The 26,253-nt window shown below is 43.3% G+C and overlaps 2 protein-coding genes across 3 annotated transcripts in view; both read right to left on the reverse strand.

Moving 5' to 3' along the window:
* The window catches only part of LOC308129330 (band 4.1-like protein 1), a 126,685-nt gene that overhangs the window by 6,910 nt on the left and 93,522 nt on the right, over positions 1–26,253 (reverse strand). For both annotated transcript variants that reach the window (XM_080495251.1, XM_080495252.1), the window contains exons 10-14: positions 25,185–25,282; positions 23,440–23,615; positions 21,822–22,081; positions 18,271–18,420; positions 8,865–8,993 (exon numbers count right to left, since the gene is read on the reverse strand). In XM_080495251.1, coding sequence (XP_080351377.1) covers positions 8,865–8,993; positions 18,271–18,420; positions 21,822–22,081; positions 23,440–23,615; positions 25,185–25,282 — 813 coding nt within the window. The remainder of the gene's footprint in view (positions 1–8,864; positions 8,994–18,270; positions 18,421–21,821; positions 22,082–23,439; positions 23,616–25,184; positions 25,283–26,253) is intronic.
* Positions 9,235–15,422, reverse strand: LOC308129377 (uncharacterized protein; the record flags this gene model as incomplete). The annotated part of the gene is made up of 3 exons (XM_080495318.1): positions 9,235–9,765; positions 11,339–11,389; positions 14,595–15,422. The coding sequence occupies 3 exons, from the start codon at positions 15,420–15,422 to the stop codon at positions 9,235–9,237; spliced, it is 1,410 nt and encodes a 469-aa protein (XP_080351444.1).

The following is a 26,253-nucleotide window of genomic DNA, read 5'->3' on the forward strand; positions in this document are numbered from 1 at the left end:
TAGTTAAACGCTTCTAATACAAAGGTCCTAATCTTCAGACTCCTACACACTGTGTGATTATAACAATCTAATGAGTTCACAGCCAGCCACACTTTATGACATGAATAAACTTTAGGCCATGATAAGAAGTTTGCTTGTGTGGTGAAAATGCAAACTGAAACGCAGCATCCAATAATGTGATTCCACGAGATTGCGGAAGAAGAGCGTGTCATACATGTGAATCGCGAACGGAGCCCTCGTCGCTGTGGCGTTTATGTGTTTGGAAAGAAATCCCACAGAGGAGGAGGATATGGACGTGGTTGTCGTTCAGAAAGAGGCCATAGTGGGATCCAAATTTTGGAAAGGGAACCTGAAGTAAGTACCATTAGCTTCTACTGGCATTCTTCGTTAGCATTTACTGTTACAGTCTTTCATTTTCCAATAAAAGTCATTACATGTAAATGTGGCAAACAAAATGAACGTGACTATCGAGAAGTTTTAAAATAGACGGTGTCTGATCAGTAAGCCTTACTAAAAATCTGCAGGTGAAATTGTTTAGATAGAGGATCAATGTGGCTTTAAAAATGTACTCTGTATGGAATGCGGACCAGTTTAGTTAGTGGACGTTGGTCGCAGCAGCAGGTATGCTAGGTATGGCTGTTCCATCATCACTTCACAAGTCCAGCCCAATAAGATGAAATATGACTGTAAGAGGCCACAACACTATAATCAGCCTGACAGCCTTGAGTAAGAAAGACTGAAACCCTCGTAGCTTTTCCATTTCCCACCATCTTTCCAACTCATTATTCCTGCTTAGTAACAGTCTCCTGCCGATACTGTTGAGGTCCACAGTCAGTTTTTTTCCCCTTCACTCCTCTCATTCAGGTCAGATGTGTGAAATCTCTTTCCGATTACAGACACAGGCAGCCGGCGAGCTTCCTGCACATCCTGGGATGGAGGCCTGGATGCATGAAGCGCTCAGCAGAAAGGCCACATCTGCATCGCTTTTCACACATTGCGGAACTATTTATTCCAAATAATCTGAAAGTGTATTTTTTTTAAAGCCTTTGACAAACTTGGAGGTCTCCACAATACAGAGTTCAGAGATGCTTTGACTTGACGGCTGAAATGGTAAATCAATTTCACTTGTATAGAACATTTTCATCACTTCAGCAATGTAAAAGTATTTTACACTCTAAGTTACATTCACACACACACACACACACACACACACACACACACACACACACACACACACACACACACACACACACACACACACACACACACACACACACACACACACACACACACACACACACACACACACACACACACACACACACACACACACACACACACAGGATGTCATGCAAGGTGCTTCACCTGCATTGGAAACATGAGGGTTTCAGTATCTAGTTCCAATGAAATAACATACAAAAAGAGAACGAGGTGGACGATCAAACCGCCAAGTTGCTTTACCAACTGAGCAACATTCATCTTCTATCCCTCTTGATTCACTTTAAGGCCGGTACACACTACACGATAATCATCCTGACCTCGCCTTCCTGATCATCGGGAGCACAGGACCGATTGTCGCATGTCTGCAAAAAATTTTTTAAAATCGGGTCTGATTTTCCTGTGGTTTGGGGAGTGTCAAGTGCGATTTTGTCGAGTCTCGGAAGGAGAGATCGTAGATAATGAACATGTTCAATATTTACAACGAGAAACCTGTAGCGTGTGTTCTGCTCCAAGAGGAGTCGAGCAGCACGGTGTGTGTGTGACATCATGTGTACTGGTATGAAAGACAAGTGGGCTGAACACATCACTGCTGCTGCAGCCAAAGCCAGAAAGTTCCTGACTTCTTAATGTGTGGCTTCATGAGTTTATACAATATTAATTCATCGGACAATATAAGCGGACCTGCACGGCACTGTGATCACTCACTTTTACTTTATTATTCCTCACTGCTCTTCATTAACTTCATTTTTTCAGTTTGTTTTGACTCCTTTTCCCACGGGTGAATGCATTTTGTGTTGGAATATTAATCACTGTGACGGCAGGGTAGATGCGCACTCCATAAATCCATGTTTCTGCAGTTCTGTGAAACATGATCACTATTATTAACCTCATTATTACATATAAACTGTCATGAGTGAAACAGACTTGGAACAAGTCAAGAACAAGAACAAAAATGTTCTTCAAAGCCTCAGTGACCAGGATTTATTTTATTATGTCAAAAAAAAAATCGCTCTAAACACTCCGTCTCTGATCCACTGCGCTCTGAGGAGTCCAAGTGGGCGGGACAATCCGTGCACCAAATAGGCAGGTCATTTTCCAAGAGATCTGATTGGTCAGTAGACGGCGCTTTCGTGCTATGCTCCGGAGTTAAACATCAGAGTACCGGGTCGATTTATCCCGGTAAGATGTGAGTCTGCTTCGCAGTACATAAATCCCGGGGTTAATCCTGAAGTTGCCTCCAAAAAAGAAAATCCTGAGTCGTAATATTGGCCCGAGGTTGATTTGTGGCAACATGTTTGTTTACATCTATATGCCGTGTTTTACAATGAAGTCACTTTTGACTGCGCAAGGTTTGGAATATTGAGCAGGAAGAACATAGACATTATAGTTTTATAGAAGCTTGGTACTCTGCTGAAGGATGGGTTAGTGTGGTGAGCTCCGTCGTCAAACCACACACTATCAGGTCAGAAGAGGAAGATCTTGTACGATCGGTCTATTGTGATCGTCAAGTGTGTGGTCTCTTGATCAGTGAAGATTTAAAAAATCCTGTGGTGTGTTCCAGGCTTTAGAGTCTATCAGAGGTAGAAAATCATGTCGACTGGTATTTTAGGGTCACCATGAGCTTTGCCTGCATGTTTTTGGACTGTGGGAGGAAAATGGAGAAAATGTGAAATTCACACAGAAAGGCCTGCAGTTGAACTGATGACCTTCTTGCTTTGAGACGAAAGTGTTAACCACAACAAGGCAAAGCAAGTTTATATGCACAGCAGCTTTCATACACAAGACAATTCCACATGCTAAAATCATAGAAATAAAAGATATGAATAAAATACAATGCATTTATGAGACAAAAGGCAAATAAAACAGGACAATAAATAGTTAAACATGAAATGAAGCTATAAAAAATGTAAATAGAAGTAGAACAATCATGATTCTAGTCCTGATTTAAATAAGCCGACAGTTTGAGCAGACCTCAGGTGTTTGAGTTAAGTTGTTTTCACAAGTGAGGAGCATAGAAACTGAAAGCTGCTTCACTTTCTGAACACAAAGTAGACCTGTCCCAGACCACCTCATGGATCTGGATGCTTCACAGGGAACTGATAGATCTTGCATATATATTGTCACAAGACCATGTAGTGCTTTGATTGTCTTTTAAAATCTATCCTTTTACTCACAGGATCCCAGTGGAGCATTTAGAGCCACCACGTAAGAGGACTCCTCTAATATCTTATATGTGAGCAATCCGTTTAAATCCATTTAAAACTGTATAGAATCAAAAATGTGCACTGTAAACCCAAACAAGCTCACATAACTCAAAACCTTTTGTGTAACAGGTTACACAAGGATATTTAAGTGATGTTGTTGAATGTTTAAAGATAATATTCAAATAATGTATTTTATATTAACTTAAAACACTTAACAACATCACTTAAATATTCTTGTGTAATCTGTTACACAAAAAGTGTTGAGTTCTGTGAGCTTGTTTGGGTTTACAGTGCGGACCAAACGTGTGCTCTTTCAATCAAAGTCTACATTCAATGTAGACGTTTGCTCAAACAAGTTAGTTGTAGCTGAAATGTGGGCTACTGCCTTCACATGACTGTTTGATGGAATGTCCATATAAGCAAAGCTGGAGTCAAGCAGGCAGCTGATCCCTGTTGATACAGAGGTACAGTCATCTGACAGGACATGTCGCCCCCTGCTGGCTGCCCGCTGGAGCTCTTCGTCTGCCGACAGGATGATGTCATCACACATTTCCTGCACCCACATATGAACAAACGGTACTCTAGCACTCCAATCCCCCCCCCCCCCCCCCCCCATCGGTGTCTTGGTTCATCCACACCATTAGCTGAGCCGCTAAGGAGCCCAGCCATGATTACATTTTAATCAGGCACCTGTGGGACAGCCAGCCTGCACTCAAATCTCCGCCTCAGGAGATGAATGGGACTCGCACCTGCTTTCATCACCCTCATTAATACACTGTCAATACTTTAATCACTCCGTAATGACGCTATTATGTCACCAGTGTCTCGGGAATATGGCCGTCACGTCAGTGGAGCTGAGTGAAGAAAATACTTCTTCCCATCATCAGCGGAAAAAAGGGAATTCTTCATCGTGAATCGATTCCTTGGATGACTGACAGAATTGATCCTGCTCTCTCTCCCTCTCTCCCTCTCTCTCTCTCTCTAAGCGTCAGTGTTGGTAGATGAACAACAACATGCTGTTGGTTGTTTTTGTGATGAAACTCCACACACAAAGAGAACAACAGACTACAAATATTAATGGACATTTGTAAGGGTGGACAGACGATCAAGTAGGATTGTTCATCCAGTGACTGTCAACTATAAAACCACCAAGTCCCAGGAGAACATGGACTGGGAGTCATGACAGCATGGAGGGAACATTGTTCTTATTGTCCATCTACTGAGCATGTGCAGAAATATGTCCTAGTCCCATGGTGTGCATGTGCAGTGCAGACAAAAAGTTGAGATTTCCTCTGTCTACCTGGACACGGAGTAGCAGTTTTTGAAACATTTCACCTTCAGAGCCGTTTTCAAAAGATTGTGTCTTCAGTGGCTGAAAGCATTGATGTCGGGTAATGGACACAAAACACAATGAGAATTTTGTGTTTTCACTTAAAAACACGGTTGTTTAAACAGGGCATAGATTTTCATAATCTGAATATCTGTGGTGATGAGATCGGGAAGAATCAATGAACCAGCTGTGAAGAAAAACAATTTAGAATGACAAAGCCTAGACCCATAGAGCAAAACAAAATGAGTATATTACATCTCTGTGATATTCCTGTGGAAAGGTACTACCTGACAAAGCATATTCTGTCAGGTCATCATAAGTCTGAACTGTGACAACCGCAATCTAATCAGTTCACCCTCCAGTTAATATGAACTTTTGGCTCTAACTTTGGAAACACCCCCTGCAGGCCTCCCTCCGTTATTGTTTTCACCAGAGTGCCACAAACGTTCAGCAGGTCAACGACGAAGCTTCATGGAACTATCCCAAACACTCGGAGCTTCCATTCAAATAATATCAGTCAGATTGAATCACACCTTGTGTCTCTGAGCGGCTCAGAGGAGCCGACTCGGGCAATCACAAGGGGAAGGATTATACTTTGAGTAACAGTGACGAAATTGTGCAAAAAAAGAATAGTTCTCTTCCATGCCTGCTCAAGAAAATGGTGTTTGAAAGTTGGTTTGACCAATGGCATTGTTGGTCAGAAAGAGCGGTACACCACCTCCTCTAATCTCATAATTTAAATCATTAAGAACCAACCAAGATAAAGTGCTTACATAATGCCACTTGATCAAGATTACTGATGTACCTAAAGCCATTGATAAGCATCGCTTTCTGGGAAGCTGTGATGGAAATTTGCGGTAAGTGTGATTCCTAGACAACGGTGGACTGTGACACTCGGTAATCCTCCAGTGGAGGTTATCGTCATCATTCTGATTTATAGTTTGGTCCCTCTGACTGAGAATGGGAATACTATTAGTGCAGCATTGCAGTTTCTAGAAGGTGGAATTAACTCAAATAACCTTATACACACTTTGAAATGAAGCATCAGTGGATGCATGTGAGGGAATGGATGGTTAATGAAAGAGGAAATGAGAAACACTTGGCTTCCACCAAAATCTAATCAGCTAAATGTAAACAAAACACTCCAGTTACAAGAATTATTTGTCTAATTCTCCAGTAAAGCTGTGTTTCAAGACCTTTCTTCTTTAGTATAGTGTCTGAATGTTGAGCCAACCAAAAGTACTTGGGAACTGTGCTCATATTTCCACCTCTGATCAGATCAAGGCTGCAGTCATACAACAATGATGCCATATAAGAAATGGAGAGGCTGAACTCATGGTTTTTCTCATTAGACACATGGAGGAGTTTCTACTTGTGCTGTTTTTGATCGAGGTTTGTTAAATTCATGAAGACAACACAGGAAAGGAGACAAGAAACAGCAGAAATGCTTGAATTTGATCGAAGCACCATGGAGAAGAAACGAAGCAAAAAAGACTATCCTGGCTTTCACACAAGTATAGCCTGGGGCTTGGTTCGATTAGTGCTTTCACACCGCACTTTCGAGAGCACACAAAACCACTTGCACAATGTCATGCAATTACAACAGCTGCTCTTTTGGAGGCGCTATCATCCAAAACAAGCACTGAGAGGAAGAAAAGCATGATGGAGTAGAAACCCAGCTTATTGATTGTACAGGACCGAAAGCAGAACTTTAGCCAGCTGGTACACAACAAGAACAATGGAGCAACAGCTAATTTGTGCAGTGTTTTTTCCACAAAAAGCTGCTCAGAATGACCAGCAGGCAAGGAAGCGAGTTATCCAGCATGGTGTTCTGAACACACGGCGAATGCGGCAGTAGCAAAAAAGACGGACGAGAGCAACAGACTACGACAAGCAGCTGGGGTTACACAGACGCCGACACGTCCTCTCTCACGGTCTGCTGGATAGTCTCCTGTGCTTTCAGACTGTCTGCGACCCACACCACAGTTCACTGGTAAGTAAACCAACGTTTTCAGGCAGACATCCAGGACAGACCTGCAGGGGTGAAGGGACTGTGTACAGCATGGTTCCCCAATTCCAGGTCTCGAGGGCCAGTGTCCTGCATGTTTGAGGTCTCTCCAGTTGCAACGACACCTGATCGCAATAAGGGTGTCGTTACTTGGCTTTTTTCATAAGCTTGACTATGACATCAACATCAAATTGAGGCATGCTGAAGCTGGGAGAGAGCCAAAACGTGAAGAACACCGGCTATCCAGGCCCGGAATTGTGGAACCCTGGTGTATAGGCTTTGCACTGATGTTAAATCAAGCGCAAAAAAAGACAAACATGTCATCCTTGGCTCACTCCCTCAGTTTTTACCAAAAGCTGAAATCTGTAGTTGTAGTGAAGTTGTGAAGCTTTGTGTCTTTGTGTGAAATTGTAGAAGTTGCCTCTGGCCAACAGCTGCAGCCTGACTAAAGATAGATGAACAAAGAAGGACGGCAGCTGTGTGTCGTCACTGGTGTACTGGAGGGAGACAGTTACACTGCCGGTCGTGACGCTTCCAATTTCGACAATCTGGAACAAACTGAAATTCAGCTGATCGCTCTCTTCATGTTGCAATTATTCCACATGTCAAGATTTAACATCCTGACATGCACTGTCAGTTTAACATGCAATTTGAAAAATATATTGTGGATTTGTTAGTCCTAATGTTCCAGTTGTTGGCTGTGACTGTAGAATTATCTGATGCCAGTTGTTGATGTTAATATTTCAGCTACGCGTCTTTGCAGACACATTTTCTTGTTTTTCTTGAACCACGATAAAACATTATACTGTGATTTCATGGGAGTGCTAATACAGTGCTTTAAAATATATAAAAATAAATGTCTATACAGACATATTTTTTGTCACCCCTCCGTTGAGCTACCTAGTACTGAGGAATGGGTCTGCGAGGACGAACAACAACACATCCATCTGCTGATTGGTATTGACCATCGTCACTCTCGACTTGCACGCAATATTTAACTATTTCATAAGCTGTAAACCCTCCTATTGTTGTTTACATAGGTCGCTTTGCGCTCAAGGATTGTTTATTAACTGGGCCTATTGTAACGTTGGCAAGCAACACAACATCACGGTCTTTCAACGAGGAGCAGACTCTCCTCTCAGTAACAGGAGAGGCTCCTCCTCATCGAGAGTTGGACGCTGCTGCTCACAAGGAGAAAGTTTAAGCTGTGTCACAGAGAACGAGGCTCAAGGCTTTAATTGGATTGGCCACAGAGCTGCGGCCAAATTAAGTCGTTCACCACCGGCCACTCCCCCGTTCTTTGCCCAACATGTTCCCTGCGTCGTTCACAACCCCGCCTACATCTTAACCATACTTTCTGTGGTGGGACTGTGTGATAGAATTGGTTCTGGGTGTGCTTTGCCGTACCTTCCGCCCTGCCCCTGCATGTAGTGGGCGATGGGACCATGGCTTTAGAGACTAAAGCAAAACTTTAGTTGTGTTTTGTGTGTCCATTTACAAGACAATGGTGCTCGAAGCCACTGAAAACTATTTGAAAATGCTCTGAATCTGTGGAAATGAGGCAATGCAACCTTTCCTCACACTGCTTCTGCCCCAAAGTTTGCCTCCAAAGTGTCATGACTCCAAAGTGTCATGACTCCCAGTCCATATCCTCCTAGGACTTGGTAGTTTTATAATTGACAGTCACTGTAATAATCCAACTTGGCCGTCTGTTCATCCGAATGTCTGTTCACATTTATTGTCCATTGTTATCTGCATGCGTGTGTTTGTGGTTTCATTACAAAATGAAGCAGCAGCAACTTTTGACCTGGCATACCAATATGCACCATTTCCGTGTAAATGGAAAATTAATTTTTGAAGCATTGCCATGTAAAGACAAAACTTTTCAGAAACGAATACGCAAAAATATGGTGTTTCACTTGAAATATTCCTGTGTACATGGGGCCTAAAAACGTGCCGTTTCTGATAGCGTTGCACCAATAACATGTCGGCAATCTAACAGCAGACACAAATAACCATTTTGTATCAAATGATCTTTGACAGAATTGTTCAAAATCTCCTTACAGGTCATAAAAAGCTAAGCTTTCCACAGTTGCTGTACCTGAGGTGAGACATTCAGTACGAGGGGGTGGACCTCTGATCCGTTGGTTTGCGTTTCCGTCCTGCTGTCACTCCTCTTCAGCCAGTGGGCTGTGTTTACAGCTCCAGGGTCTTTCCTTGCCACAGGAGGCTATGAAAACACAAACAGGAAACCGAGGTCAAACAACAAAAAGAGACATCTACAGAGCGAAGATGTGTGAAGACCCGTCCAAACACATGAAGCAGTTCTACAGAGTCAGTAACGTGCAGATGATGATGATGAATGAAAAGAACAACTGAAAGAAAAGCCAAATCAACAACCCTTACCATGAACGCAAACTCAACTCAAGAGAAAGTAACAAAAGGTCCAACCGAAATAAATCAGCATGTGTTCACTGAACCAAATACAGCCGGGGGGAGATGGGTGTCCGATGGGTGATGATGATGGTGAATGACCACATTGATCCGTCTACCTCGTGATGCATTCCCTCCTCTGGAAGCTTGTCCTCCATGGGAGACTTGTCTCTGGAGCCCATCAGCCGGGCGGAGTAGAACCTGGAGGTCTCCTCGAAATCCGCGCGAGCCACCTCCGACTGTCGCTCCCTCTCCCCCAGCTCCGACGCGCCCTTAGCAAAGTCCTCCATGCCAGAGTGGAGGTCCGTGATGACTGTGAAGTCCACCTCGGCCTCCAGGCTGGACGTGGAGCTGACCGTCATGCTGGAGCACTTGCGCTCGATGCCCAGGTGGCTTTCTCTCATAGAGGCCACCGTGTCCCGCTCATGCTCCTCCTCCAGGGCGGCGCCGGGCTGAGGCCTTCGCTCGCCGAACTCCTTCTGGTGCAGGTACAGACACAGACTCAGCACTCTGGAACAAGACTGCTGCATGCGAGTCCTCATGACATGCAGCTGCCGTGCATGCTGCGACTGATAGAGGATCCAAACCAATGGAGAGGCCTTGCTAACTTTTATTGTTTCTGTGTACACATGCAGAACTTCATTTCCCAAAAGTTCAGAGAGATAGAAGACGGACACTGGCTTCTAAAGCTGTTTTCACACTGACCTGGCAACCCCCCCAATCGTCAATCGTTACCCCTTGACTCGGGTCAACTATATCGTCCAACAGCCACAACAAAGTAGTCAGTAGATCTTGTTTCGATTTCTGCTAAAAGTTATCTTGTACAATGCAGAGTGAGAGAGCATCTGCTTGCTCATCCATAGAGGGGAGATTTGTTGTGAGTTATCATATTGTAGAATTTTAGGACCCAAGATGACCAATTCTACTTAGGCCCCGTTTATACAACGTTTGAAGTGAAAATGTATAATTTTGACATTTCTGTTTTATAAAAGTTTCATGTTCACACGGAGATATTTACTACGGCCATGCACGCGCAGGAGCAGCATTTCCTCCATCTACATGGTGACGGGGCCCTAGCATTTTTTTTAAAGTTCAGTTTTTTCCTGTTTGTGAGGAGATGAAGTTGGATTGCTTTCAAAAAGTTGCTCAAAACGCAACAGAAGTTGTGTAAATGGGGCCTTTGAGAAAATCCCAATTTTGAGAAGTAGAAGGTTTTAAAAAAACAAAAAAAAACAAACAAAAGACAAAAATACAGTCTTATAATATATTTTGACAGCATCCAGGATTAAAAAAAACATGTATTTCAATGAACGTGGCCAAAATCCTATTTGTGATGTTTTGCATGTTCTCCCTGTATGTTCATGGATTTGAGTTGCTGACTTTATATTGCCCATATATGTGAATGTGAGTGATCATGATGGACTGCTGACTGTCAGCAGTCATCTCCAATTCCCAGTAGTGCCAACTTAGATTGATATTTAGTAGATAGTGCTAGCAATAGCTCATTCAATTCAATCACTGGAGCAAGGCAGTGAAGCACAATGTGAAAGAAAAACTATTGTAGCTATGGAGGGCAAATAGCTTCACAGAGAAACAAATAACATTTTCCCATCAATATAATCACCCCCCGGAACCATTTAAATAGTGCATCAAGTGCTTCCACTGTTGGGTTTATTGCAGCAAGCTTCAACTGCATGAAATGTGAGGGCTAACAAAAATAGCCTAAGACATCCAAACAGATATAAATCTCAATAATCATGGCCCTGGAGCATCTGATTATAGCAGGTTTCTTTCACAGCAAACCGTCTGATTTTAGAGAATTTAGTCCAAAATGAGAGAATATACAGGAATAAGAGGGTGTGATTGACTCATACATGGAAACTGTGCACTTTCAGCCAAGGCTGGCATCAACTGTGAAATTGTATTGCATAAAACAAACCAAAATCAGATAATATTAGGAGAAATAGTTTAAAATATTATCCAAATGGGATATATTCCTGTAGTAGTATAAGTGGAATGGTTTTCTACCCTGTTGTCACCGTCTTGACTTGTGCTCAGTTTTCAAACAGACCTTGAACAGTAGCTTTGAGCCCAAGAGGTGATGGATAAAAGTAGTGAAGGTGTGTTTGAATTCAAATGAACCTTGAAATCTGCAAACGGCTCTTCGTATATGGCGGGAGTGGAAACGGGCTCCTGCAGGGGGGGAAGCAGAGGAAAGAGCAGACAGAGCGCCCGAGGGTTAGCAGACAGACAGACAGACAGACAGACAGGCAGAGAGACAGACAGGCAGAGAGACAGACAAAAAGTCGGAATGACAGCATTCGACTGGAAGCCTGAAAATCTGATCTAAACTGGGATCCTGGTTGTGTTGGTGAAAGAAAGTCTAATAATGAGTCGAATGTAATAGAAAGCGAAGTTAAAAAAAAAGCTATGAGGTGCAAATCACATGACTCGTGTGTTTTAATGGGGGCGTCACAAAAATATACATGGAATTAAGAAATGCAGTGAGATCATGCTGCCGGTACGTCTGATGAAGTCTTGACCTCGTGTGTGAAGGACCCGGGTTCGAATCCCAGATGTGACAGGAAGAGCATGACGAGTAAAAACTAGCCAAGTACTTGACTTGATGACCATTAGTGTTGTAGTTCTCAAGGCCACATTCTCAAGGTCTTGGCCTTGACTCTGTCTCGGATTCAGTATCTTGTGTATAGTGTGTATTGGGGGAAAATTAATCGACATTTCTCTCTTCAATGAGAATTGCAGTGTGTTTAGTAAATCCATCTTAATCTCATAGCAGCACGTCTGAATATAGTTGGAATGCTTTTCCCGTCACATGTGAGTTGTAGTTTGTATTATCTGGAATATTTTCCCATTAATGTCGGATATAAGATTTCAGTTGTCTCATAACAGGTGTGGACTGCAGACCAATTACTTTAGACTAAATCTGTTGCGATACTTGCTATATGATCTAATGTTGACTTAGGTCAGATTCAAGGCTTGTTTCTTTCGTAAGATAGTACGATATTGTACGCACAGCAACAGCAGCAGTCACCGATTCACCCGCGTCTCATGCTCATATGTCCAACGAGTGGACTCCTCAACATGCTAATACTCTAATATTGTAACTCACTGGCCCACTACCATGCTACAGCTTGTGTGAGTTAAATGTTCTGATTCGAAGACGACCTCTGAAAAAGAATTTATCTGATGGCACCATCTCATAAACCTGTATATAATGTTCATCTGTGATGGAAGCTGGGCGGTCCTTCGGTTCTGAAGGAGGGCACCGAATTCACATTTCAGACAAATGTGATGAATTAGATTTAGGACACTCTCCTACTTGAGGTCAATCTTTAATATTTCTATATGATGTCTTCTGGGCATGGTTGACTTTTAACTCATTTGTGGATGGGGTGATGAACTGTGGACACACAAGTGTTCATGAGAGCATACAGTGATTTCCACCTCATTTCAACTGTGCTGCATCATGAAAGATGAAGAGTGCTCCATCATGTTTTTACAGTCTCTTTTGCACAAAGTTTCTTCACTTTTTATGAAGCGGAAATCTGCTATTTTATGCAGTGAAAAATTATTCTTGATGAGTTGTGCAATTTGTATGTCCATCATCTCAGAGTAATGAACCCATTAGTATTAAGTTCCCTTTGTGAAAAGCTGGACATCTTTTAACATTGGAAAACTTTCTGTCTTTTAAAGAAGCAAGCTGAATTAAAAGGATGCTTTTTTTTTTAATATGCACCAAAATGTTTTAAGGTCAACGATGTCTTATCTATAAATTGTCTGTTTCTATTTACACATCAAGTTTTAATGATTTCATAATTTGATTCAATGTACAAAGTTTTCTGGGATTCAGTTTGACGGCAACAGACCATTGTTATTTTTAATGAGCTGGTGATATTAACCTAAGTTCAGGTGGGAAATTCAGCCAAACTTTGTCTCAGCACTTTGGCTCCGTTCAGATCCACTCGGGTCCAAATGGATTTGGGCAAAATTTCACATCTCAAGCACAACTTTCCCAGCAGAAGCACACAGCAGCACAGTTCAGAGGACAGAAAAGAGGTGAGCTTACTGCAACAAAAACAACATCCACAGCTATTTGTAATTAGAAGAGGCGGGACAGGAGCATCATGCAGTTCGTATAATGAGCAGGTTTTCAGCACATCGTCGGCAACTCATCGACCGGCTGAGAAAGTGTTGCAACGCTACGCACGCTGAATTTCAACAGCCCCGTTGTTCAAATTCTGTGGGATAATTATATTAACTGTCCGATGAAAAGGCGCTGGGCTTCGTTTCAAAACCACTGTGCGAGTGGTTCCACGCGTTTGGAAGAGCATCTTATATTTTCCCACACTCCTAGGGTTCAACGGCGTCTCGATGCGATTGTCACTCGCATGCCGAGAGCTACGCAACACCTCCTCTCATTGCCTGTTTAATCCAATGTATGCAAGACCTTGACTCAGATGAAAAGGTGGGAAATGATGAAAGCTGCCACGTCTATTCAATTCAAATTCTTTTCAGTCCAGTGCCAAACACGTGCAAGCCCCCTTGATGATACCAACAGTGAAATGAAAGCAGCAAATCTGACTGTGTCAGGCACTGAGCTGTGGTGTCTGGCTGCGCGCTGCCTGCTGGGGTTCAACCTTTGGAGAAATTAAGATGTGACGGTAGAGCTGAAGGAAATAAGGGCCTCATTATGATTCATTATCAACCACGTGAAGGACAAGGAAACATTTCATATATTCTTTCTTTCTGCTTCATCACTTCCTCGTTAATTCTCAATCATTCAGCAAAAACCAATTCTACACTCCATTTATCTGTAATTTTGTGAGACAATAGCTCTAACAAAGAAATGGATGACAGTGCATTCCACTCTTTACCACATTATTCAATTTGCAACATTCATATGCAGCAAATTGTGTTGTATTTTTAGTTTGAAAAACTAGAAGCTGCCCAGAGCCGTGAAAATATGTGAGCCTGTCTTTACTTTTCTTGTGAAGTAGGAAAGAAAATTTGAAGCTCGAAAACCAAAGAACCAACGGGCAGAATACATGAGATATGAGTCCTCACTAGACGCTCACAGCCAGTGTTGAGCTTTACAGATTTGCCAGACAGCGTGACATGTTTGGGGCAGCGGGAGGTAAGAGCTGCTGCGCGTGGAAAATGTCCAAAGAGTCGGACATTTTTAGTTTTCTCTTTGGCCACAAGCCAGAGCAGAGGTACGGCTCCATCTGCTCTTCATATAGGCATGGGCAGGTAGGATGGATGAGTGTTTCAAGTCACTGTAAACGTAGAAAGAAAGAAAAATGGCGTGCGAGTCTGTCTGAAGCTCATGCGATGTATTACTTCCAATGACTGAATGGCAGATGCCAGAGAGAGTTACCGAGAATCTCTTCTTGGCTGCGTCCAGGCTCGGCTCCCTGCCAGCGTTCCGGCTATTCCGCAGGATCAGCCCCGACTCCCGCGCCTTCTGGGTCTTCACGGGCGGAGCAGGGGGAGCCATTTTGGGAAGTGCTGAAATCTTTGGCCCGAACGATTGACTATCTACGGATCCTCTACCGGACTGCCATCTGTCCTCCGGATGATCTGCTTTAGCCTCATGCTCTGCTCCAAGCGTTGCATGAAAGGAGGAGACGTCGGTCCAGTTGAGGTCCGACGATGCCTCTGGAGATCCGACTGACCAGCGGTATTCTCTTCTGAGGACCCGGGTGGGCTCATCCGGTCCTGTCCGCTCCCTTTCGTCCTTGCATGCTATGCTCTTCGACCTCTCTGGCTTGAGAGGAACGATCCTGGTGATTTCTGAGTGGTAGCTGCTGCCTGACAGTCGGTGGAAAGACGTCCTCTGGCCTCTGTCGCCCAGAAAGCCCTCGACGTCCTCTCCACCAGAGCTACTGATCCTTCTCTCATGCGTCCGGACCTGTCGAAGTTTTACCTCCGCTAGCTCTTTGTTGTCAATAAGCCCCTTACCTCGCACCTTCATTCCACACTCTCCCTTAACACCCGATAATGAACCATCATGGTCTATCTTTCCAGGCCCATTCACGGAGCCTAAATCAATATCTGCTGTCCCAACTTGGATCACTTTTCTCTTTACCTGCTCTGCTTCATGAGTAGAAACCTCCCTGCTTTCTCCTACTGCGATCTCCTCTTGGTTGTTGTCTTTAAAGACCTTGACAGACTGATCCTTTCCTAATCCCTGATCATCTTCCATCAAAACCACTGGGGGCGACTCGCAATGATTTCCTCTTTTGGACATTTTTTCCGGACTGTTTTCCGAGTCTGAGCCCTCTTTTTCTTCTTCTTCTGTTGAATCACTACTTCTCCTGTATGTGAGCTCTGCCGGCATTCCCAGGTTTAGACTCTGGGGTCTTCTCTTTTTCCTGGGTTTTGAAGCTGTGCGTTCCTTCATCTGGTGTGAGCCTGGAGCCACATCACTGTTGGCCTCAGGGTCTGACGCTTGGATTGGTTTACTTTGAGATCCGTCTTGAAACACGTCGGCGGTCTCGGATAATTGAACCACAAAACGGCAAGGCTCCGGGCCTACGTCTACGTCTTCGGACAATTTTGTTGATGCGATTTCATCAGTATGGCTTTTCATTGCTTTACGGTCATACCCTGTAAACTCTGTATGAATCATCTTGGTGACGTCTACCTCCTTTTCCAGCACCTTTTTCTCCCATGACGAATCAGATACAAGAGATTTGTTCTTCTCTTCTGCCTTCCAGTCATGGTCATGTTGATATGGTTCTTGTTTTTCAATCAATACCCATTCCTCAGAGCCCTACATGTTGATATAGATTAAACACAGTTAGACATGCCAAGTACTGCGGTTGCAAAAAAAGAAATCTACACAGAAAGTTCAGACACAGAAAAGGAACAAACAGGCCCTATCTTACTTCCACAACGAAGTAACGTCTTAAATAATTAAATCCACCAGTGCAACCATGGAATGGCAACATTCTTAGGTTGGAGACTTATGTAAACCAATATTCCAGAGTTGAACTGAAAACGTATCAGTAGCACAAGCTTTAACAGCAGAGATGTGCCAAAAGGCAATGCAATGCCCTGTTTACATGTCATTTTCAACTGAAAATGGAAAACTTTCTGTGAGTTTAGGGTGCCTGTCTACATGACGATGGTGGTTGTAGCCACGGAAATCAAAACTATTTGAAAAGGCTGCCACTCCGCATGTACACCACGGTCATAGTAAAATATTCTTTTACACATGCACGAATAGATGGATAATGACAATGATGGCTGCCTCCAGAGTGTCATGACTTCCAGTCCATATCCTACTGGAGCAATCCAAGAGCAATCCAATGTGGTCGTCTGTCCATATGAATGTCTGTGTACTCACCATTGTTAATGTTTATAGCATTTTGTTTTATGCGTGTGTGGTGTGATTACAAAAACAAATTGTGCACAAGCGACACCACATGAAAACTACATTGTTGTTGCCATTGCCGTGTAAACGGACATCATTTTCAAAATGTTGATGTGTAAAGACGAAACTTTTCTGAAGTGAAAACGCGCTTCATTTTTCATGTAAACAAGGCCTAACACGTTTTTTTGGGCATAATGCCAAAAAAACACCCATAATTAGTTTAAAGTCACATGGTGTGGGATTTCTTTAAACCATGCGCCCAACTCTATTGCCAAGAAATTAGTGGTCAAACTAACCAAATTAGAAATAGGAGCACAGAAATCCACCTGTGTGATTGTGTGATGGGATTGTAATCAGTAAAATAGGGCCCAAAGTGTTCAAAGTTCAATTCCTCCTGAACAACAAATGTGAGTGAAGGAAAAAAAGAAAGCGTGAAAGATGCAACCTCAGGTGAAGTCACCAAAGTCTTCTGGACGAAACCCTCAACAGTCAGGCTGTTGACAGGGTCCTTTCCCGCTGCCCGGCCCACCAACTGGCCGACACGAGGCGGAGGAGAGGGAGAGTTCAGAAGAGAAGGAAGAACAGGCATTAGAGCTCAGGACGAAGGAAGGGGATTCATAACACGTACAATTTCAAGCAAAAGAGAGAAGGAGAAAAAGCACTGGCAGGACTTAACTGACTCATTCTGCAGAAAGTTTTTAATGAACTTCGGACTAAGAAATGTGTGCTCCCTCTGTACCTGACAGCCACCAAATCCACGCAAGCAAATCAGAATCCATTTGCAATGCAAATGTTTGTCCCATGACTACATCAAAGAGCTCCGGTTTCATGGAATCTCTCGGAAACGGTCGAGAGCAGCGAGACTCTTCCCTGCTTTCGACTGTCGTTCAAACCGAATAACACCCCTCCCATTCCTCCATCTCCTTCTCTGGAATGAGGCAAACAGCAGCAGATTACATTTTCTGCCACAGACAACGTTTGACATTCAGGGGCCATAATCTGATTGTGCCAGACAGCAGATGAGATTGTCTGAAGGCAACTCGGGCAAAAGACAAACCTATCCTATCCAGAGACTCCAATCTCATCATCAAAAGCCCAATTAACAAAATGTGATCAAAGCTTGAGAGATGTTCTGATGTGGCATAAAGAGAAAAAAAAACAACAAAAAAACTGCCACACTGAAGCAATCATGGACACAAAAAAAAACAAAAAACGATTTACTGTTATTCCTCGAGTGCCTCACATCAAGTAAATCCCTATAAACATCTTCAATCTAATCTCATCAAGATGCTTCCTTATCACTCACTTGTCAGTCATCTCTGATCCCCCCCCCCCCCCCCAAGAGCCTGTCAGAATGATCCCGGTGCACAACACGCTTCGTTATGGGTCTTAAAAATAACATTCCTTTGGTTTGTCCCACTGTGCGGTGACAGCGTTGCACAGGAGATACCTGAAGGGAAACCATTATTTACCTTCACTAATCATGCTCATTTACTAATTTCTTTCCTTTTTCACAATAGGATTCCAAAACTAAGCAAGAGAAAACAGCTTGGACAGAAAAACAAGCATCTCTTGATACACCTCCAGCCATCAGAGGTCATTGTACTGAAGATTTTGACCAGAATGGACTTGAAAGCTCTCCATACCCACGCTGCGCCCTTTGCCCTCTACTCACAGCTTTTTTCTCCGGCGTGCCCGTTGGAGAGGTTGCAGACAGACGCTTCTCGCGGGTCATCAGCTTGCTGTTGGGCTCTCTCAGGGCTCGCTTCAGCTCGTTGATGCTTGCCTGGTGCTTGAGCAAGACGTCCTGCGACTTATCCAGAAACTGGAAGGACGAAGCAGAGCACAACAGAGGCATCAGCACATTATCAGCAGCATGGCTCATCCTCTGAAGGCCCCTTTACACAAATTCAACGAATTCAAGTGAAAGACGAAAACACAATTTTTGAAACTGCTCAGGCTCCGTCTCCGTGTAGACTGTGAAAATGCTGCTGCCGTGCATGCACACCTCGGCCGTAGTAATTAGTTCTTCTGCACATGCTCAGTAGATGGACAATGAGAACACTGTTTGCCTCCAGAGTGTCATGACTCCCAGTCCAGATTCTCCTGGGAATTGGTAGTTTTATAGTTGACAGTCACTGTAATAACAGTCCAACTTGATCGTCTGTCCACTAGAATGTCTGTGTGCTCCGATTGTTAATATTTCTAGTGTATTGTTCTCTGTGTGCATGTGTGTGATGTTTCATTACAAAAAACAAAGAGCTAAAAAGATTTTTAGTATTTCTGCCTTTTCTGTGTAAACAGACATTGTTTTCAGAACATTGCAGCACAAACCCGAAACTTTTCTAAAGCGAAAGCAAAAATACTTTGTGTTTTCAATTGAAATGTTGTGGTGTAAACAGGGCCTGACCAAAACTTCACACTGTGGATCAGAAACAACTTTAATAATCGTGTTTTGCTGCGCTGATGCGGAAACATAACACACAGAGAAAAATACCCAGACACAATCAGTGCGCTCACTGAATGAAGAAATTAATTTGAAATACCTATTAGCTTCAAACGCTAATTACAATTCTGCATTTAATTAGCTTTTTTTGTTGTTTTTTTTAAAATGATAACAGAGTCTGTGGTGGAAGATGTTAATTAGAGAGCCACAATTTATTACAGCTACATTTCCTCATACGGTTACATTAGAATGGGAAACGCTGCACTTGTTACTCAGTTACAGTCAGTTCACACATTTAAGGACAGGTTCACACATTTGGAGCCTCTTCAGGGTTCAATATGGTCGATTTAAGCAGTGCTGTTTGCCGCGTGAATTGGTTGTCAGTGGAGAGTTGCTGTTGTGTCGGGCTAAAGGCAGCATATTCAGGTCGATTCAGTGACACTGACAAGAAGGAAGGCAGCTCATTAATGAAAATGGCAGTTTACATATGGAGCCGATTGGGTTTTCAGAGTTTGAACAGATTTAGACTGCAGCCGCCAAGAGCTGATTCTTCCCTGAACAAACTAGAGGCAAGCAACCCTACTACTACGCCTAGTTATTTTAGCTACTAATTTTAACTCTACAACATTTTAGCATTGCTGGACTTGTACTTCATACTGAAGTGAAGGACCAATTTTACGATTTCTGAAGGGTAAATGCAATTGCTACTCACAGAAAGCTAATGCTGGTTCGCATCAAACTGCACTTTAACATCACTCACAATTGTTATTGTTTATAAAAGTATTGTTCTATGTGTGTGTGTATATTCATTACAAAAACAACCAACAGCATGAAGTCATGGCGTGGCAAGGAAACTCCATTGTTTTGAGCATTTCATTGAGTAAAACTATTCTGAAATGAAAAATGTTGTATTTTCACTTGAAATGTTGTCATGTAAATGGAGCCTTTGTCTTTCTTCTATGACAATATGTAAAGCTTTAAACAGAATTTAAACTTAAAACATGTGTCAACAACTTTTGTTTTTCTATGAAGTGCACAAGCTTCAGAGGTGATAAATTGGGTTTGTATTGCAGGATCTTATCCTGATGGGTTGAAATTAAAAACTATTGAGCATGCACTAACCTGCTCAAAAAAACATTTTCTACAGTACAAACCATTAACATACTAGAAATGCCCATGTATTGGTAGATATTAGGACCAAACTGCACATTTATAACAGAGATATCCGACATTTTTTGTCCAAAAATCGCATATAGCCCAACTGAAATACATTTGTTTGGACGAATCTTATTTTCATTTGGATTAATTTTTTTTTTACTATACAACTCAAAATCAATAAAAAATGTGGTCCAAAATAATTAAATGTCCAAAAATAATTTGTGGCATATTCACCGTAGCCTTGATACTAATGCTACTTCAGTAGAAACAGCGTATTTAGCTTTTGACTCTGTTTTAATTGAGTGAAGTTGTCAGTGTTATGCGCCGATAGCACTAAAACAGTGAGCCCGATTTTTGCAGCGGGCTGGATTTGGCCCACAGACTGTATGTTTGGCACCCCTGGTTTAAAACAGTTACAAAATGGGGAGGGTATTACATGTTGCTTCAAGTGTCTGACGTTAATAAGAGATGAGAGGATAGTTTCATCTTTAAGTGTGAAATTCACTCATCATGTTGTTACGTTTATCTCCACTAGAGGTCAAAAGGGAAGCAGATCCATCAAGAAAACTGAAGGAGAGCCACTTGATTGTTATACATTTTATCAAGGCAATTGTTTTTATTCTTTGTTAAGCGCTTTCTGTAGCTTTCCCGCGACTGAACAGACACTCATGCATTAAATGCACTTAACGATCAGGAGCAGATCGTCTCTGTTTGCAGCAGAGACCCAGGAGATCTGCCGGCAGATGTTTAAAATCTGTTTAACATTTCTTAATGTATGTGAATTAGGGACGCACCAATACCACTTTTTAAAAGAAGGAGAAAAAGAACCAAGCTTTAGCTATTTGCTGATGAGACCCAATGCTGGCATCAGTGCATCCCTACTGTACATGTATCGTATATGTTTGATTGATCCAGGCAAGCCTCCGTCCTCTGAATGCTGAGGAACAGGTACACAAAAAGCATAAAGAGCCACATGTACCTCCTGTTTGTGCCGAGGCGTGGCCTCCTGGTCCAACTGAGCGAGCAGAGTTGGGGCAGGAGAACGGGATCAGGGGGGTAAAGAGTGCAGGGTCATAGGTCAGATGCAGGCAGGCAGATAAACTGAAAGCACAGACTCCACGGAGCGAGGCCTCATGACACCATGCAGAGGAGCAAAAAACATCAGAAACCATGGAGAAAACATCCCGGCAGGCATTCAACTGTGACAGATGAGTCCAGGCACATCCTTAGTGCGGTGCAATCCCAAAGGAGTCCCCCCCCCCCCCCCTTACGTTGTTGACAGCTACAGTTAGAGACAAACTCAGAGGAAGATTGACACATCGAGTGTGACAGATACACAAAACAAACACCGGATGAGTCGAGACAGCGTGCAGACTGACAGAACAGACAAGAGACCAAATCACCAGACACTGAATACCTCATATTTACTGTCAACTGGTGACCCAGCCTCCTCCTTATGGCCAGCAGGAGTTAAAAAGTAGAAACACATAGAAGCATGTTAGCAACTGTGTTAACTGCGAAGCTGTTAGCGGGAATTAGCGGCAGAGTGAGTCGGAGGGAAAGCAGAAGAGTTAGTAAAAGCTAAGAAGTCATGAAGGGTCTCCAGGAAGAGTCTTTCTTACAATGATGTCCTTCTTCCTGCTGGGAGTCATGTTCTCATCCTGGTCCTGGTCCTGGTCCTGGTCCTGGTCCTGGTCCTGGTCTTGGTCTTGGTCTTGGTCTTGGTCCTGGTCCCGGTCCTCCTCGTCCTGCTCCATGCTGGGCTCCAGCTCCGTCTCCTGCTCGTCCACTGAGGGGCTGCGGAAGCGGCGCTGCTCGCTGACGCTGCGATGCGAGAGGCCGTCGTGGTTCTCGCACATGGCCGACACCGGCCGAGAAAACTCTGAGGAATCAGACGAGATCAGTTCGATGAACACTACATTTCTCAGACCGCCTTGCCAATTTGTATTAATCTGGGCCAGATAATCCTTAAACGCAGCCACACACTGTGATTCCTGGCTGTCCAGAGGTAACGATTGTGAAGCAATTGTGGGGATATCTTTGGTCTTGGCTCTAAATCGATGGCCCAATGTCACACTGTCAGACCGGTTCAAGAATGGCCATTCATATCATGTTCTGACCAAAGACAACTTGCAATAAAGTGTCAGAACGTTGGGGTGATCATGGCAGCTGCTGTGACTGACGTCAACCAATTATCCAACCGGTAAATCACAATTTAGTGTGAAATGATGTATTGATCAGCGTGACACTGATGGTAAACCCAAATAATTTGGATGTTTTGTGGCTACAATGGCAAAACACGTCAAAAGCATGTGGGGATGTAAACAAATACATTTTGGCGAATTCCTTTCCAAACAGAAACGCCACAAGCACAAGGGCTCTGATCGTGTTTCAAGAGTTTCTTCTTCATGAATGGATGGTGCACTGCAAACTTTATGCTGTGGCCCAAGGTTAGCTGAAAGTTAGCTGAAAACAGATTGTTAAAATTGCACAGTTCATAACCAGCTTAAGGCCCCGTTTACACAAAAGTGTTTTCAGCAAAACACATCGATTTTGTGTTTCCGTTTCACAAAAGTGTCACGTTCACACTCCGATGTTTTGAAAACAATGCCCGTTTGCATGGAAACGGCAGACAATATAGTCAGCATGTCAGGCCATTGATGGGTGCAGTTTGTTTTTGTTTATCCAATATTAACAATGGGATTGCAAGGACATTTCTATGGGCAGACAACCAAGTTGAATTGTTATTAAAGTGACGGTCAACTATAAAACTACCAAGTCCCAGGAGAATATGGACTGGGAGTCAGGAGTCAACAGAGGCAAACATTGCTGTTATTGTTGTCCAGAAGAAATAGTCACTACAGCCGTAGTGTGAATGTGCAGTCGAAGCATTTGTGCCATTTACATGGGGACGTGGACTGTTCTGTATAATGAGGACACAGGACACGGTGGACCCTTGCAGAAAGAACCTGTTTAGTTCCGTAACCAGGAAACAGCCAACTCCCAGATGGGTGCAATGCATTGTGGGACGCATAGTCCAATATGCCTACTGCCACATGTTCCACCTTGAGAGTAATTTCCAAAATGTTTTACAGTGGCTTCCAGCATTGCTGTTGTATAAACGGACACTCAAAAGTCAACGCAAGTTATCTGTTTTCACTTCAAAACGCTGATGTGTAAACAGGGCCTAAAATGCCTTGCCCACCCCAACCCCCCCCCCCGCCCCACTGCAGCTCTCACCTCCATCCAGGCTCCGGGACAGCAGGTACCTCTTGCTGGTGGAGCGCTCGAAGTGTGGAGCTGGTCGGTCTATGAGAGCGCTGGCCTGCCGGGTTTGAGCCTGTGTCCTGCCGCTGTAGCGAAACTTTGAGCCCATCACCAGGAAGCCTTTGGGAGGAGGTTCCGGACACACCAGGCTGTGGACGTTCACACAGCAGTGGGCTCACACATGCATGTCTAACACTGATACATGCATCTGATGATATCTGTGCTTGAAAGCCAGAGCTTGAGCTTCAGTGTGTATGATGATGGATGACAGAAGGAGGCTTTCACACTCATTGAAAAGACTGGTACGAGGACTACAGCAGATTTGCTAAAAAAAACAAAAACCTGTTTTCCTTGAAATGTTTACAATTTGCTTGGTGGTTTGGCAAGCTCCAGAATGTGAGAAATTTCACTCCTAGAGATTAAAACATGTCAAATCACTTTTGACTTTTGGTTTTTTTCTTATCAGATACAGAAGTAAAATCTTCTTTATGCCACTTGAACTCCTAAGATCTGATGTCGTGATGAGGGCAAATTATATTCGCACAAGTCCCAAATTTTGTATCACGCATATCAACACCGTCAGTATAAATATCACCAACCACTGAGTTTACTACAAGAAATGCTTCCATTCATTCTCGAGATGTCAAAATGTTTTGACAATCTGATGGAGCCCTGGATTTCCACTGCACATTTTTGTCAACAATGCATCAGACCCAGTGTTGGGTACACAAAAATCAAGAAAGAAAATGACTAAAAGTAAAGTCAACAATTTATTGACTTTCCTATTTTTAGTCGTATTTTTCTTGACTTTTGTGCTTTTGTCATCGGCTGATGTATTAATGTGTATTAAGTGGAAATCTAGCAGGCCTCCATCAGGTCAGCAAAACATGTTGACATCCAGAGAATGAATGGAAGCATTTATTGCACTCAGTTGTTGGTGATATTTATACTAAAAATGTTGAAATGCGCAATGGAAAATGCAGTATAAATATAATTCATCCTCACCAGAACATCAGGGCTTGAGATTTTAAGCAGCATGAAGTCAATTTTGCTCCTGTATCTGATGTGAAAAAACTAAAAGAGAGAAGTGACTTTACACATTTTAATCTCTGGGAATGGAACAAACTCACATTCTGGAGCTTTTGAGAGGAGGTGAAAAAAAAAATCAACACAGACAGACAGACAGACAGACTTTTTCCCCCATTGATTTTTCACAATAATTATAGATTGTGTCATCTATATGGCCTTTATGTGTCAAGGCTGTTTTAGGTTCCGTCTCTTTAAACATTTGGATTCTTTCTAATTGAACCTTGGTTTTCTAAAGAAAACCATGCCATTTTAAAGCAGGACTCCCAAGAAAAACGGACTGCAATGTAGCTGCAGCAGTCTGTGCTTGACAAGCGGATGTCAAAGCGAGTGTTTCAGGAAGCTTCTTATTTAAAGGAGACAGGATGAGAGCTTTCCCTTTAAATCCTTCATGCTAAATCTGACTTTTCTTGCACGGCTGCCTGATGCGAGCAGCTTTAACATGCAAGCTGCATATTGAGCTTCATCATTCAGTCCCTGTCTGGATGTCCCTCCTGTGGGGACCAATCAGTATTCATCACGCTCACAGCTCGAGTGGCAAACTTTGCGGCTGCGTTTGCAATGGAGCCACGCACGTGGAAGTGTTTGTCTCGTCGCTGTCCGCGTACGGAGGCGGCGGTCTCGATTCTTACCGGAAGAAGGTGTGATGCTCGATGCAGACCTTCCACAGCCGCTTGGCAGCTCTGTGGTTGGGGAGCTTGAAGCCGATTGTACTTTCAAACTGTTCGTACTGTTGGAAGCAGAGACAAGGAGGACAAACATGAAGCAGGTTTATTAGTCTACAGATATGAAGTTCTTCAGCTAAAAGAAACACTTGACAGCTGCAGTAGAAACAGTCTTGCATAAATGAGATGCTCCAGCGTGGACATAGGGGAGGAGATCAGAGCCGAGGAGGATGAGACCCTGCGAGCAGAAAAAACTATTTCATGGCTCTATATTTACACGCTTTATCTCTCCGTTCTGACTGCGGCTGCAGCTGCAGCGAGGCTGTTGAAGGGACTCTTTATTTGGCCTGATCACAGGCTCACTGTGCAGCTCTGTCACTTCACTGAGTCTCACTTGAGACGGGCGAGGAGCTGCAGCGCCGCACGGCACAGTGAGGGGGCGCCGACACCAAGGTACTGACAGGAGGGGGAGATTTAAGCCTAAAAAACGTCAAAAACTGGGTCGTTACCAATAGGAACCACGTAACAATGTCCCCATGATCAGGAAAAGGACATGTGAACATGCTGGATTGAGATCACTGATACTTTTCACAGAAGTGAACAGCATCTGTTTATACGACAACGGTACTCGGAGCCACTGATGACGCAAGTTTGTTAAAAAGGAGAGACAACTTTTCTCAAACACTGCAGCTGTGCATCCACACTACAGCCAGAGAAAATAGTTCTTCTAAACACGTGTGAGTAGATGGACAATAACAACAATGTTTGCCTCTAGACTGTCATGACTTCCAGTCCAGATTCTCATGGGACTTTGTAGTTTTATAGCCGAGTCAGCGTAGCAGCACTCTAACGTCATCATCTGTCCATATCAATGTTCATGTACTCGCCATTGCTGATATTTACAACGTATTGCTTTCTGTGAGCATGTGTGTGTGGTTTCATTACAAAAACAACCAACAGCACCATCTAGTGGCTCAACATGAAAACTACGTCATTTTCGGTGTTTGTCATTTCCGAGTAAATAGACATCATTTTC

The sequence above is a fragment of the Blennius ocellaris genome (genome assembly GCF_963422515.1).
Source record: "Blennius ocellaris genome assembly, chromosome: 4".
Taxonomy (NCBI): domain Eukaryota; kingdom Metazoa; phylum Chordata; class Actinopteri; order Blenniiformes; family Blenniidae; genus Blennius; species Blennius ocellaris.